Raw genomic sequence first — 14691 nt, 5'->3', positions numbered from 1 at the left:
AGAGAATATATGCCATTCCCATTTGTGTAAAATTCTACGTTTTTCCTTTGTTTTCTCATTTCGCAGTATTAAGTTAGATTCAATAGTTATGTACCAACTCAACCATATAAAAGTTGAAGCTGCACTGGAGAGTAAATCCCACGGTGCAATGCAAAGTATGGAGTTGTTGGTCTTGGTAAATTCCAGAATTTGAAATGTTGTTTTGATGAGGAAAGAAGCAGATGAATGTTATTCAGTGTAAGGACAAATGATTTTAAAATATTAGGGTAGAATAAAGAGCCGATTCCAGGGCTTGGTCAGGGGGATTTCCAAAGCTCTGTCAAGTCTGATCCTCTCCCAAAATGGGGCTAAGCCTTTCTCGTGTGCTGTTGAAGATGCCTTTCTGCCCCTGTCTGCCTCAGAATCTGCCACCTTCTACAGCTCATGGGACAGACTGGTGGGTTTGAAAACATGGAAAATAAGCCAAGAGGTCAACTGCTGGGAGAGGGGGCAGATTGGTTCTGAACAGGCAAGCCTTAGCTTTCAGAGATCTGTGAGAAATGGTGTGAATAAAACATGAGACCCGACAGCAAGTCTAACACTGGTAGTTTAGAAAATAAAATCAGTAGGTTAAATTCCAGGTAGCCCAATATGTGCATACCGACAGTTTAGTGTTTTATGCGTTTTGTTCCTTCCCATCTCTTCCTGTACTTTCCTGGCTCAGAGGATATTACATTCACACAATATAATTTCATTGGCGTGCTTCATTTGCCAGAGTGGTGGTTTTATCACAGTGTATATACACTTGATATAAAAGTCTGTTATGTAACTTTTATCAAATCTAAAATGATATTTATATTGGTACGGTAAAAAAATAAATTATATTAGTACATTTAAGGTCATTAAATGTACTTAAAATGACTGAGTGGGTGGAATTAAATTTTAAAGAACTGTTACCTATAACACATTTGTATAATCTTAAAGTACTAAAGTACATTCAACTTCAAGGCAGCAAATACTGAGTGCCGATCACCACATAGTCCATGCATCCAGCTGGCATTTTTTGTCACCTTTGGATTTATTGTGTCCTCTACGAAGGCTCTATAGGCCTCTTGTAATTTGAACAAGACAATCTTAAGTCCCATTACTTTTACCATAGCACAAATACAAAATATAGTAGTTCAAGCCCTAATCTTCTCTTCTAAACTACCATTCAACATTTTTGATTCCCTAAGAGACATCCTAATCTGTATTGTCTTGTAGACACCTGAAATTTTTGTATATGCTTCATACTAGTCAAGATACTAAACGCGATACCTGATTTGCAAATAATTTCTCCCACTCTGTGTTGTCTTTTCTCTTTCTTGATGATGCCCTTTGAAGCACAAACGTTTTTAATTTTGGTGAAGCCCAGTGTGTCTATTTATTCTTTTGCTGCAGGTGCTTTTGGAGTCATGGGTAAGAAACCACTGCTTAAATTGAGATAACTCAAATTTTATATAACCTAACCTCATGGCTGGAGTTAAGTGCCCTTTCTGTGGGCTCCAAATGTTTTCCAGCACGGAATTTAACCACCTTGTCTCCACATTGTCCGTTAATGTCTGCGATCCCCACTGGGCTCTTCTAGGTTGGGCTATTGCCATCCATGGTAACGTTGTGTTGTCAGAGCCAATTGGACACCGGCCAGGAAGGCGTCTGTTGTAGATGCTGGCTGGGCAACACATAGACTACATCAAAGAATCAGGTCTTGGGACAGTGAACCAGGCCCACAAATGAAGGAATAATTCTGGTCATCTCTAGCGGAGGCCAAATATTCAAATGTTCTGCTATTTTCACTTTAGTATTCACGTGTTTTTAGACATTTGTGTTTTGCTTTGTTCTCATACAAAATAAAAAGAAATGCTAAAGAGAATAAACAGAGGTTGGTGTTGGTGAATTCGGATTACCGACCAGTATTCCCAACCGTTTTCTCCTTTTCCCTCTTACTCTACAGTCTCTAACAATAGCTAACTCTTACATAGAAAGGGCTCCCCATGTGCCAGACAGTGTTGAAAACAGCGTTAACATGTCTGAGTCCATTGAATCCTCAAAACAATACCAAGAATTAGGTTCTAGTAGTATCACCTTTTACAGAGGTGGGAAGTGGGGTCCAGAGGGTAGGTAAATTACATGTCCAAGGTCACACAGCTGGTGAGTGAGGTTGCCAACATTTTAACGCTGGGCAGCTAAGGTCCAGCATCTGGGCTCTCTCCTTTGCTCAATAGGATATAAATGGACCACTTTTGGATATTCCTTCTGGGTTGAGGTACATACACATCAAGAAATATGCCTGAGAGATGTTCTGTTAAAAACCTGAGATCAGGTCTGAAAAAAAGGCCGCTGAATCAACTGTTAATGTAACTTGGCTGTTTCGAACCCTCATCCATGGTATTGAAGTCCAACATTGGAAGAGTCAGAAAAAAAAAAACCAACCCAAAAAACTGTGGAGTCCGGCCTGTGTGTCGCAGTTTCACAGGAAAAGGAGTTACTCCTTCCTGCCAGGTCAGCCGGTCCCGTCAGGGAGAGCTGCCATGCGTGGAGGTCTCTGAGCCATGAGCTGAACCCTGTACCCCGCCCAGTTACTGCCCACCTAGGCTTACTCTTCTCTTTGGAAAGTTATACAGTCTCTGCTGGCCGAATCAGACTTTCAAAAGGCACCATCGTGAGTAACCTGAATCTAAAGAAATGTAAAAATGAAACTGAATATTGAAGCAATTTCATTTTCTAGGCCAAAATTTACAAAGCTGATGCCTTTCCTTCTTCTTTGTAATTGGCTAAGGTAAACATGCGTGTTTATCTCATTCAATGTGCCTGAGAACTGATTTTTCTTTACCAAGACTTTTTTTTTTTTTTTTTTTTTTGTGGAGCGCTAAAACCATCCAGTATTGTTATGGTTCCAGGGCTGTGCTAAAAGCAATTTTACATGCCATTTCCACCTCATTCACCCAAATTCACTTTGACAACTCGGGATCATCAAGGAGGAAAAAACAAAGGGAGGTGTTTTTTTTTTTTTTTTAAAGCCAATGGACTGGAAGATGAGTTACAGCCAAGATCTGGGAGCCCCTGGATCAGCTAAGTGAAGACTAAGAGGGTTAACCCTGTCCCACTCTTGGAAGTGACCTCTAGGCCCTCAAGGCCACATTGTGTCTGAAGTTACATCTTTTTTTTTTTTTTTTAATTTTTTTTTTAATGTTTATTTATTTTTGAGACAGAGAGAGACAGAGGATGAACGGGGGAGGGGCAGAGAGAGAGGGAGACACAGAATCAGAAGCAGGCTCCAGGCTCTGAGCCATCAGCCCAGAGGCCAACGCGGGGCTCGAACTCACGGACCACGAGATCGTGACCTGAGCTGAAGTCAGACGCTCAACCGACTGAGCCACCCAGGCGTCCCATTTTTTTTTTAATGTTTATTTATTTTTGAGAGAGACAGAGACAGAGCGTGAGCGGGGGAGGGGCAGAGAGCGAGGGAGACACAGAATCCGAAGCAGGCTCCAAGCTCTGAGCTGTCAGCACAGAGCCCGACATGGAGCTTGAACCCATGGACCATGAGATCATGACCTGAGCTGAAGTCGGATGCCCAACTGACTGAGCCTCCCAGGCGCCCCTGAAGTTACAACATCTTATCTCTTCTCTTTCCTGCTCAATTTCTCCTTTCCTTGCCTATCATTTCCATTTCAGAAATATTTATTTCTTAAAATGTTTTAAAAAGATAACTTTTCTGAAAAAAAATTAAAAGAGAAGGCAGTTGATATTTGCCTTGTATGTTGCTTTGCAAATTTGCCATGTGGGCAGAGGGAGAGACTAAAGACAGAAGCAAACCATTCTAGATTGGTAGGTGGCAGTTTTAATCAGCAAGGGAAATTATGAGGCATGCCTGCAAGAGAAGGAGACTCCCACGCCTGCCTGCCAAATCTTAGAAGTCTGTACAGAGGTCCTAACTGGATTCAGTCAAGTATACCAGACAGATGGCCAACACCACATTTCTGTCTCAAGGCTGTACCCCGGGGACAGCTTCTGGGAGTGGGGAAGGCAGGTGGAACACACATTTCCATGACTGGGGAGGGAGTGAGAAGCCTCCAATTGCCTGGGTCCAGCTCGCGGGTCAACCAGCGGTCACGTCTTTTTGATGACCTCTTCCAACACCTCAAATCCATACAGTGGCTCTTAGGGGATATAGACTATAATGGATATAAGTCAAGGTCCTGCTCACAAAAAGCAATAAATACTCTATAAGCCAAGGGAGTATATTTTTACTTCTACAACTTGAAGCTTTATTTGGGATATCATATTCATGGCCCACGCACAAGTGAGAACTGCCATGATTTTGTGAAATGACTATCAATCAGGAAGTGTAGGTAAGCTCAGATATAAGAGACCAGACCCTGCTATCATTTAGCCCATCTGACCAGACGCTGGGATCCACACACCTACCCACATAACTAAAGTGCTTGTGTCAAGCTGATGGGATTTTAGGTAGTTTTTCTTTATTTTCCAATATTTCAGAATTATGGCTCTTACAATGAAGAAAATAATTGGAATCAAAGAAAAATAAATGTCTTCTCAGCAGAGTGGAGTAATAAACTACCATAAAACCATTTCATCAGACCCACGGAGTATTCCCACTGAGGAACCATGGGCCACATCACATGTGCACAGCTGTAACTTTCCTTGTAGTCATGCGATCTTTGGCTTGTTTGGGATGAATGTGACAAAATTTTATTACATCTCATTACAGAAAAAGAGAAGCCATCCTCTAAGCAATCAGTGACCTTCCCACAGAAATTCCTTCATGCCTGTGTTGTCTCAATAGTGAAAAACAACCCAAATCGTCATCATCAACAACAAACAGTTGGACTAGATCTGCAAACACTTCACTGAGCCATTGGCTCTGCTCTTTCCTTCCTTCTTCCACCCTCTTACAGGCTTGTCTTTCATCTACTTCTTTTATTTTATTTTTTTATGTTTATTTATTTTTGAGAGAAGAGAGAGAGAAAGAGAGACAGAATGCAAGCAGGGGAGGGGCAGAGACAAAAGAAGACTCCGAAGCAGGCTCCAGGCTCTGAGCTGTCAGCACAGAGCCTGACACGAGGCTCGAACCCACGAACTGCAAGATCATGGCCTGAGCTGAAGTCAGAGGCCCAACCGACTGAGCCACCCAGGCGCCCCAATCCTTTATCTCCTTCTGACAAGACTTTCTATCTTGTACTGCTTTCTGTCTTCCTCATGGGCCAAAGGTCAAAACCCTCCTCATTCAGTCTTCTGTCAGGAAACAAAGGCCTCTCCAAACTTCAAAACTCACTGCAGTAGAAATGTATCCTAAACCTGTTTCTCCAGGCCCGGTCCTTTCCTCTGTATGTATCTCTAGATGTATCTAGACATCACAGGAGCACACATGGAGATGCCCCTCAGCCCCTCAGATTCAAACAAAAATCACTCCTGTGCATTCAAACCACCTCCCCATCCTATGGCCGACTGCTTGCCATGGCTTGTAGAAAACTATCGAAGCTCGGGGTGCCTGGGTGGCTTAGTCGGTTAAGCGGCCGACTTCAGCTCAGGTCACGATCTCACGGTCTGTGAGTCCATGAGTTCGAGCCCCGTGTCGGGCTCTGGGCTGATGGCTCAGAGCCTGGAGCCTGCTTCCGATTCTGTGTCTCCCTCTCTCTCTGCCCCTCCCCCGTTTGTGCTCTGTCTCTCTCTGTCTCAAAAATAAATAAACGTTAAAAAAAAAATTAAAAAAAAAAAAAAAAAAAGAAAACGATCGAAGCTCTTCAGTGTGGCATTCAAGGCCGCCACCAATCCACCTTACTTTCCTCCTGCACCCCCATCTCTCTCTGCTTCCCAGAAAATCCCCAGATCCAGCAATGCTGACCCACGAGACAGCCTGGGAATGAGAAAGAACCGGAATCCGATCCCGACTCCTCCACACGTCTGCCCTGCTACCTGGGGATGGCAGGTGCTTCGAACCTCAGTGTGCTCATCGGTCACATGTGAATGAAGAGAACAGAACCCACTCCCCTAGGGTAGCTGGGATCATGACATGGTAACATGAGAAAAAGACCTGGCAAAACACTTGGCATTGAGTAGGACTCTACAAACAGTAGCTACGATGACTACTAATCAGCACTGAATGCCTCCTCTGTGCATAGCTCTGTTCTAGAAACTTTTGCTGGCAATGTCATCCTCCACCTCACTGTCTTTGATCACAAAGTAGAGAAGTCCCATTTCTCACCTCTGCGCCAAATTCGGTCTCCAGTTCTTTCTCACCGGGACTCTGGAAGCGCCTGGGCCGAGGGGTGGGGATTTCCTGCAGCAGCGTGCTTTCTGCTTTGGACTAAAAAGGCAGACAGAAAATTACTGCTGCGTGGTGTCACCGACGCCATCTCGATGGCAGACAGTCACTAAAAACTACACGCTGCGCTTCTTTAAGAGATAAGAGCAAATGAAATGGTTAAGAAAAAGGACATTAAATTCTTCTTAAGCATAATTTTCCACCTGTGCCAATGTTAACTACTACATTAATATTTAAAACATGAAAAACAAATTTAACGGCATTCAAACACACGCAGTTTTGAGCAAACGCAGCATTCTAGACAAGACCTGGAGAACGGCAATCAGCACGGAACAAAATATTCATGTGGTTTTTCTCACCCTGGCAGCCTGCAATTTCTCCCTCATGCGTTCCCTCATGGAAAATTCTGCAAAGCCCGTTCTGGAGGCTGATGGAATTGGAGGTAAGCCTAAAAAAATACAGAAAAATTACTTTAAACAACATTTTTTTTTTCCTTTTTTTTCCAACGGGAAGATTAGATTAAAAAAATAACAGGAGAATGTAATTTTATTTTGCAAATTTAGAACTTCACATAAGCAAAGATGAGATAATGCTGACAGCCGTCCATTTGACGTAATAAGTACATGTCTTGGCTTCTTTGTGACTGAGACGGAAAACCTCGGTCCTGCCAGCAATGCCACATCGACTTAACTAAGAATAAAAGGAATGACACTCAACTATTCCAGGCACAGGCACACCAATTCAGTTACCATTGGGAAGAGCCTTTCCAATCTGTTGAATGAGAAACAGGCTCGTAGGTGAATGGATGGCCAATGAGTTCGGGGTTCAGCTTTCCAACAGCGCTGATCACTTCAATCGGAGAAACCCTTCTAGAGACCCAAGCCATGGCCCTAGGCTAAATCATAGACACAGCATGTATTTCAAACATATTATTAGATATATGTAGGGGCACCTGGGTGATTCAGTCCGTTAAGTGTCTGACTTTGGCTCAGGTCATGGTCTCGCGGTTCCTGGGTTCAAGCCCCGCGTCGGACTCTGTGCTGACAGACAGCTCAGAGCCTGGGGCCTGCTTCAGAGTCTGTGTCTCCCTCTCTCTCTGCTCCTTCCCACCTCTCACTCTGTCTCTCTGTCTCTCAAAAATAAATAAAAATTTAAAAATAATGATACTAAAAAAAGAGATGGCCCTTGACGTTCTTTTTTCACTCGCTTAAAAAATCATCAAGCCACTATTTTCCATTTTGAAGGTCACGTAACCATGGCAGATCACATGCACTGTTACATGTACTGAGGGTGCCGAGACTTTTCCTGTATGGCATTGGCCACACTGTGAACTTACACATTTGTGTGATTGTTTGGTTAATACCCGTTTCCTCCTCAGGTTCCATGGTCCCCAGCCACGCAGGGCAGGCACATGGCAAGTGTCACAGAGTGTGTGTGGTTCCCTGATGGGACAAAGGTGGGCTTCCTGACTGGCTCTTGCCAGTCCTGTTCTCTGCCTGGCCACCCACTTGGCTTCTGCTCCAGAGAGAAGTCCTTTAATAGTCAATCATAAGTGTTTTTAAACATGAAAATGGGGGCGCTTGGGTGGCTCAGTGGGTTGAGCGTCTGACTTCGGCTCAGGTCATGATCTCGCAGTCTGTGAGTTTGAGCCTCAGGTCGGGCTCTGTGCTGACAGCTCAGAGCCTGGAGCCTGCTTTGGATTCTGTGTCTCCCTCTCTCTCTCTGACCCTCCCCCGTTCATGCTCTCTCTCTCTCAATCTCTCTCTCTGTCAAAAATAAACATTAAAAAAAATTTAAAGAAAAGCATGAAAATGCACCTTATTTATTTACTTCCCCTCCTTAAAAAAATCCAGTTTTTCAAGTTTACTTAAAATAGCTACCACCTAATTCACTAGAATAATTTTATGAATTAGTGTTTAAAAGAGAGACAATATATTTTATTAAACATTATCTCATCTGAATAAAACAAATGAAATGGCTTCTCTAGGATTACCTTTTTTAAATATTTTTTTAAGTTTATTTCTTTATTTTGAGAGAGAGAGAGAATCCCAAGCAGATTCCACCCATTGTCAGCGTGGAGCCTGATGTGCAGCTCGAACTCACAAACCTCTAGATCATGACCTGAGCCAAAAATCAAGAGCCAGAGGCTTAACCGACTGAGCCACTCAGGCACCCCCCTAGGATTACTTTCAAAAACTGTGAAAGATTTTAAAATGGTAAAAAGCAGTTCTTGCTGGATATTTTAGAGTTCGCGAGAGTGAAAGACATTTCAAGGGTATAGAGATTCTCGAGTCTGATCTGCACAACTAGCTGGGGAGGTGTCTTTTTCCCAGCTAGAATGTGCCCCACTTGAGGGCAAGGATGGAGTTGAGGACCTTTGCACCCGCACCGTGCAGCACTAAATCAGTGAGGAAAAACATATAAAGGAAGCACGGGGGCATGAGGGAGATTATACAAACAAAATGAACGTAATCCTCATTTGGATGAAACCTGATGTGATAACCGTTTTTTCCAGATAACACGAAGAATGTGATATGCATGGAAAACCATGTGGACTCATCCACCCCCTTTGACTTAAGAACTGAGCGATTTGGTGCTTTCATTTTCATCGTGGTAGAATGAAGCAGTGTTTCTTTAAGCAACTAGAAGTCCAATAACCCTCGTAAGACATTTTTTTCCCCCTAATTTATTGTCAGTTACTCCACTACATTACTGATCTGCTACGTGGTCCCAAGTGTCTATTTTTCCTGCCCGGAGGAGAAGAACAGACTTGCCAAGGCTGAGGAAGGGTGTGATCTCACACGTACGTACAGAGGCTCTTTGACACAGCCGAGCAAACCTGGCGTAAATAAAGTCTCCATGGCATGGAATAAGAAGAGGATGATGAAAATAAGTTTTAAAAAATCATTAAAGACTTGATTTGGAGGCAAGAGCTCACGAATAATGAGAATAAGCATCCTGTTAAACTTCTATACATAATGTCAATGAGTGTGAAATACAGATTTCCTCTATAAGGTGCTATTTCTTTCTTTTTTTCTTTAATGTTTATTTTTGAGAGAGAGAGAGAGAGAGAGAGAGAGCACAAATGGGGAGGGGCAGAGAGGGAGGGATACAGAGAATCCAAAGCAGGCTCCAGACTCTTAGCTGTCAGCACAGAGCCCAACGCGGGGCTTGAACTCATGAACTGTGAGATCATGACCTGAGCCGAAGTCGGACTCTTAACCAACTGAGCCAAAAAGGTGTTATTTCTCGCAGAAGCAGCAGGATGATGTCCTCACAAGGCTGCTCTAGCTTCCCAGGACACCTGTTCATCTGGAGGCTTCATCAGCTTCCCGTCTGCAAATGCTTCCAGATCTTCTCTGCTCCGTCTCCTTTGTCCTATCACCATACTCACTATACCCATTTCTCTCTCTGGATAGGCTTTGCGAAATGGTGGACACTTTCCACTTTTCTCTTAACCACTTCTATAAACCTGACCCCTTGGGAAACAACTACTTTGTAAGAAGATAAGCACTTCATTTTGAAGTAGTGTTCTAGTCTTGTCATCTTCTGTCCCAGGTTGATGTGATCTTGTCTTTACGGAGAAGTTTCTATAGCTCCTTCTCCACCACCTGAAGTCTTCTCCATTTCCCCCTACTTGTGCTGAGAGATTCCCATACTTCTTGCAAAACATTGCTCTGTGAATCTCACTGCTGACACCTGAACTCTCTACCATGGGGTACCCCAGGACTTTCTGAGGACATAAAATCAGAAATGGGGTGTTTTTGGTTTGGATTTGAATTGCTATTATCTGGACTCACATGGATTATGTAGAATATGTGAGCATGGTGATGATGCCTGTTTTGTGACCTCCCTCTTCCAACTTCCCTCTCTAGTTAAAGAATATGCTTTCTAAAGGTTTTTATTGATTTGTTTCACTTGTTATGATTAATAAAGATTTACCAAATCCTATAGTATTTTTATGCTTTCGTCAGTTGTGTACCATTGATAATTGTAATAATAGCACAATAAAAAATTCAGTTTGTTAGGGGGCGCCTGGGTGGCTCAGTTGGTTGAGCGTCTGACTTAGGCTCAGGTGATCTCACAGCTTGTGGGTTCGAGCCCCGCATCAGGCTCTGTGCTGACAGCTCAGAGCCTGGAGCCTGCTTCAGATTCTGTGTCTCCGTCTCTCTCTGCCTCTCTCCCACTTGTGCTCTGTCTCTGTCTCTCTCAAAAATAAATAAGCATTAAAAAATTAAAAAAAAATTCAGTATAGAAATAGGTTATTTAAAATTCTTGGGGGGGAGGGTTGGAATGAAGGAGCTTAAGAAGAAAGGGGAATGGTGTCAGATTTCCAACTGTTCAGGGCTTGTTTTTGGTTTTTGAAGGAGATTACAGTGGTCATCAAATCACTGTGCCATATAGATTCTTTAACAGTGGTATAACATTTTTATTTTAAGACATTAATATTTATATTATTATATTTATATTTTATTACTATTTATATATCTGTGTCATCAATAAAGTATTTAAAATATGACAGAATTCTTTTTAATGACAACTTACATATAGCATAATTTTTATTGGGACAGTGGACAAAAGGGTTGGGAAAACATGGCCTGCCTTGCCCTTTTTTTTTTTTTTTTTAATGTTCATTTATTTTTGAGAGGGAGAGAAAGAGAGAGTGAGGGGGGGAGGGTCAGAGAGAGGCGAAGACACAGATTCTGAATCAGGGTCCAGGCTCTGAGCTGTCAGCACAGAGCCTGAACCGGGGCTAGAACTCATGAACCCCGAGATCATGACCTGAGCCGAGATCAGACGCTTAACCAACTGAGCCACCGACGCGCCACTGGCCTGCCTTACCTCTCCTCCAAATAATCTCCCCCCGCTGATATAATATTCCTGGATAGAATGTAAATATGGAGCTGGGGGGTTGGGAGAGCATCGGCACAGAAGCCAGCTGACCTTGGCAGGAAAAATTGGAGGGGAGCAGAGGTGATATCCCCAAGGCTTGAGAGGAAAAAACGTGATGAGTTGGACAATCATTTGGACTGTCATCAACTCTAACCACCTTCATATGGATGTAGGAAAATGGAGTGTCTTTCCAGCCACTGTCAGCCCTCTGTGAACATAGTGTGTCTTCAGCTGTCACACAGAAGAAACCCAGCACAAAGAAAGGGCCTCAGGTTAATGGTGGTTGTCACTAGGGTGAAAGAATGTGGGCGATTATTTTCTTCTATTTCCTTCTCCCGATTTTCTAATTTTTATCAAACAAAGGAGTACCGGTTGTGAAAATTTAACTACATACAATGAAAGTCAAAACAGGCTGAGAACAGCGGGCTGTGCCCTGTGTTTTGAGCCTCAGCGCTGCTGATAGTTCACATTTGCTGAGGGGTCTGGAGGGATTTCTGCAGTCACTTTCTTCTTTTCTGCTTCTTTATTTCACAGCCTCCTTAACATTTCCGTTTCATGTTAACTGAAAACGTGGGGCCTTTATCCTGGTGTATGTCTCCTTCTGACTCCGGGGTGCTGGGACCCCAGGATTGCGGCTCTGCCCCTTGCTCCCTCCCACATCTCTGTGTGTCAGCACACTTCCCAGGCTTGGGGATTGTTTTGGACTGAATGCTTTTGTCTCCCCAGAATTCATATGTTGAAGCCCTCACCCCCATGTGATGGTATCCGGAGGTGAAGCCTGTGGGCGGTAATTAGGATTAGGTGAGGTCATGAGGGTAGGTCTCCCAAGATGGGATTAGTGTCCTTCTAAGAAAAGAAAGCCCAGAACTATGGCTCTCTGTGTCTCCACCATGTGAGGACACAGTGAGAAGACGGCCATCTGCTAGCCAGGAAGGGAGCTCTTACCAGGAACTGAATGATCCTGAGCTTTGATCTTGGGCTTCCCAGCCTCCAGAACTGTGAGAAATAAATGTCTGTTGGTTGAGTCACCAGTCTGTGCTATTTCATTAGAGCAGCTGGAGCTGACTGAGACGGGGATCATCAGCGTGTGCAGGACTGAGCCTGGCCAGCCCTGCCTTCTGTCCCTGTGCTCCAACATCATCATGGTGGTGGGATAAGGCAAGGGGGCTTCAGACAGGGCTGAGATTCTGAAACGTGGCTTCATAGATATGGTTTGCCATGAAAATTCTGCCTACGGATGAGACTTCCACATTGCCTTGGGCAGAGCAGAAAAAATATAAACCTCATTCAGGGGGGTCAGGGACTGTGTGAGAGGTGCCAGGGCAACTGAGTGGCCTCAGAACAAGCTTTGTGAACTTCCAAGAGGGAAAATAACATGTAAAGCTTCTGAACTTGGCGTATTTTTGCAGGCATTAATCTCTGTCAGGATACTAGTATTCTACAAAACCCAATTTTGGACACGCTAGACTGGAGAATCTCCTCCAGTTTTCAAGCATTCAGCTGACAAATATGCATTGGGCACCTATTATGTGTACGGGACATGAAGGATAGAACGGTGAAGAGAACAAACAAATCCTCATCTTCATGGAGTGAATTTTCTGGCAGGGAAGGGAGACCACAAACAGGCCGTATATCTAGTACGTCTGATGGTAATAGGTGGTATGAAAACAAGTAAAACTGATCAGGGCGAAAGAGGGCTAGAAGGGAGGGGTGTAGTGCAGTTTTAAGTGGAGTGGCCGAGCAAGGGCTTCTTAACTGACTGAGCCACTCAGGTGCCCCTAACGGGCTTCACGGTGACATTGGAGCAGGTAAAGATGAGGGATCAAGTCACGTGGATGACCGGGGGGATGGGCATTTTAGTTATAAGTCATATCTGGTACAAACACTCTGAGACAGGGCCATGCCTGATGTAGGACCAGAGCCGAAAGGGGAAACGTAAGGGGGGGGAGATGGAATCCCAGGGTATCAGGTCGTAGAGATAAGGTGGAAACAAACTCTGTAGGTCATCCTACAAACTTTGGCTTAAACTCTGAGTCAGGTAAGAACCACTGGGGGGCTGGAGCAGAGGAGTGGCATGACCTTATTTTCCCAAGACCATTCTGGCTGCTGGGGTGAGAACAGAAGCCAGGGCGTCAGCTGAGATGCCGTGCGATACTCCAATTGGGAGTTGGAGGCGGCCTGGATCCGCATTGGAGTGGTGGATGTGGTGGGAAATAGGCGTACTTTAGGTGTTTTTGGTCTATTCTGAAGGTAGAGGAAACAGGACTCATGGGGACATATCGATGGGGGCAGATGAAGACAGGGGTTAAGGGTGACCCAAGCCATGGAAGAATGAAATGTGTGTTTAGTGAGATGGGGAAGACCATAGGACAAAGGGTTTGGAGGAGGAGATTAGGAGCTCAGCTTCAGTGGAGTAAAATCTGAGTTGTCTCAGGAGAGATCACAGACCTCGCTAAAGGTAAGAGCTAAAAGCATAAAACTTCTAGAAGAAAATATAGGAGGAAAAATGTCATGAACTTGGGTTAGGCAAAGAACTTTTAGATATAATCCCCAATGCACAATCCATGAGAGAAAAAAAGTGATACACTTGACTTCGAAAGACATGATGAAGAAAATGAAAAGAGAGGCGCTTGGGTGGCTCTGTCGGTTGAGTGTCCGACTCTTGATTTCGGCTCAGGTCGTGATCCCAGGGTCGTGGGATCGAGCCCTGCATCTGGCTCCATGCTGAGCATGGGGCCTGCTTAAGATTCTCTCTCTCCCTCCCTCTGCCCTTCTCCTCTGCTAGGCATGCTCCCTCTGTCTCTCTCTCTCAAAAAAAGAAGAAAATAAAAATAAAAAGATAAGATAGTTACTTGGAGAAAATATCTGTGGATTATGTATTGATAAAGTACTTGTATCCCAGAATATACAGAGAACTCTTACAACTTCACAGTGAGACAAAGAATCTGGTTAAAAATGAGCAAAAATTTAAATAAACATTTTACTAAGATGATACAAAAATGGCTACTAATGAAAAAATACTATCATTAATCACTGGGGAAATACAAGTTAAAAGCACAATGCAATGCCTTTATACACCTTATAAAGACTATAATTAAAGACTGATGATACCATGTGTTGGCAACTCTCATAAACTGTCGGTGGGAGAGTAAATTACACAGCCGTTTTGTAAAACAGATTGGTAGTTTCTTAAAAGTTAAATAGAAATGTATCATATGACCCAGAAATTCTACTACTTATCAAAAGGAATGAAAACATCCATCCATGCAAAGACATGTTGCAAGTGTTCTTAGCAGCATTATTCGTAAGAGCCCCAAACTGGAAATAATCCAAAAGTCCACCAACAGGTGGTTGAATAAGTAAAATGTGGTGTATCTGTGTGATGGAATAGAACTCAGCATGAAAAAGGGATGAAACATGGAAAGATGCTACAACATTTATGAATCTCAAAAAACATTGTGCTAAGTGAAAGACGCCAGACACAAAACACT

At 43.5% G+C, this 14691-nt stretch overlaps 1 protein-coding gene and 1 non-coding gene across 2 annotated transcripts in view; one reads left to right on the top strand and one right to left on the bottom strand.

The window, feature by feature from the left end:
- CC2D2A (coiled-coil and C2 domain containing 2A) overlaps window positions 1-14691 on the bottom strand; it is a 148732-nt gene that overhangs the window by 111472 nt on the left and 22569 nt on the right. The window contains exons 5-6 of the mRNA XM_049630321.1: window positions 6667-6755; window positions 6248-6349 (exon numbers count right to left, since the gene is read on the bottom strand). Of these exons, the coding sequence (XP_049486278.1) occupies window positions 6248-6349; window positions 6667-6755 (191 nt within the window). The remainder of the gene's footprint in view (window positions 1-6247; window positions 6350-6666; window positions 6756-14691) is intronic.
- On the top strand, window positions 10341-10422 carry TRNAL-UAG (transfer RNA leucine (anticodon UAG)). The gene has a single exon. It is a non-coding gene; the product is annotated as a tRNA-Leu (tRNA).

This window comes from Panthera uncia, chromosome B1 (genome assembly GCF_023721935.1).
Source record: "Panthera uncia isolate 11264 chromosome B1, Puncia_PCG_1.0, whole genome shotgun sequence".
Lineage (NCBI taxonomy): Eukaryota > Metazoa > Chordata > Mammalia > Carnivora > Felidae > Panthera > Panthera uncia.
Note: the sequence above shows the minus strand (reverse complement) of the source record. Positions and strands in the feature narration are given on the sequence as shown.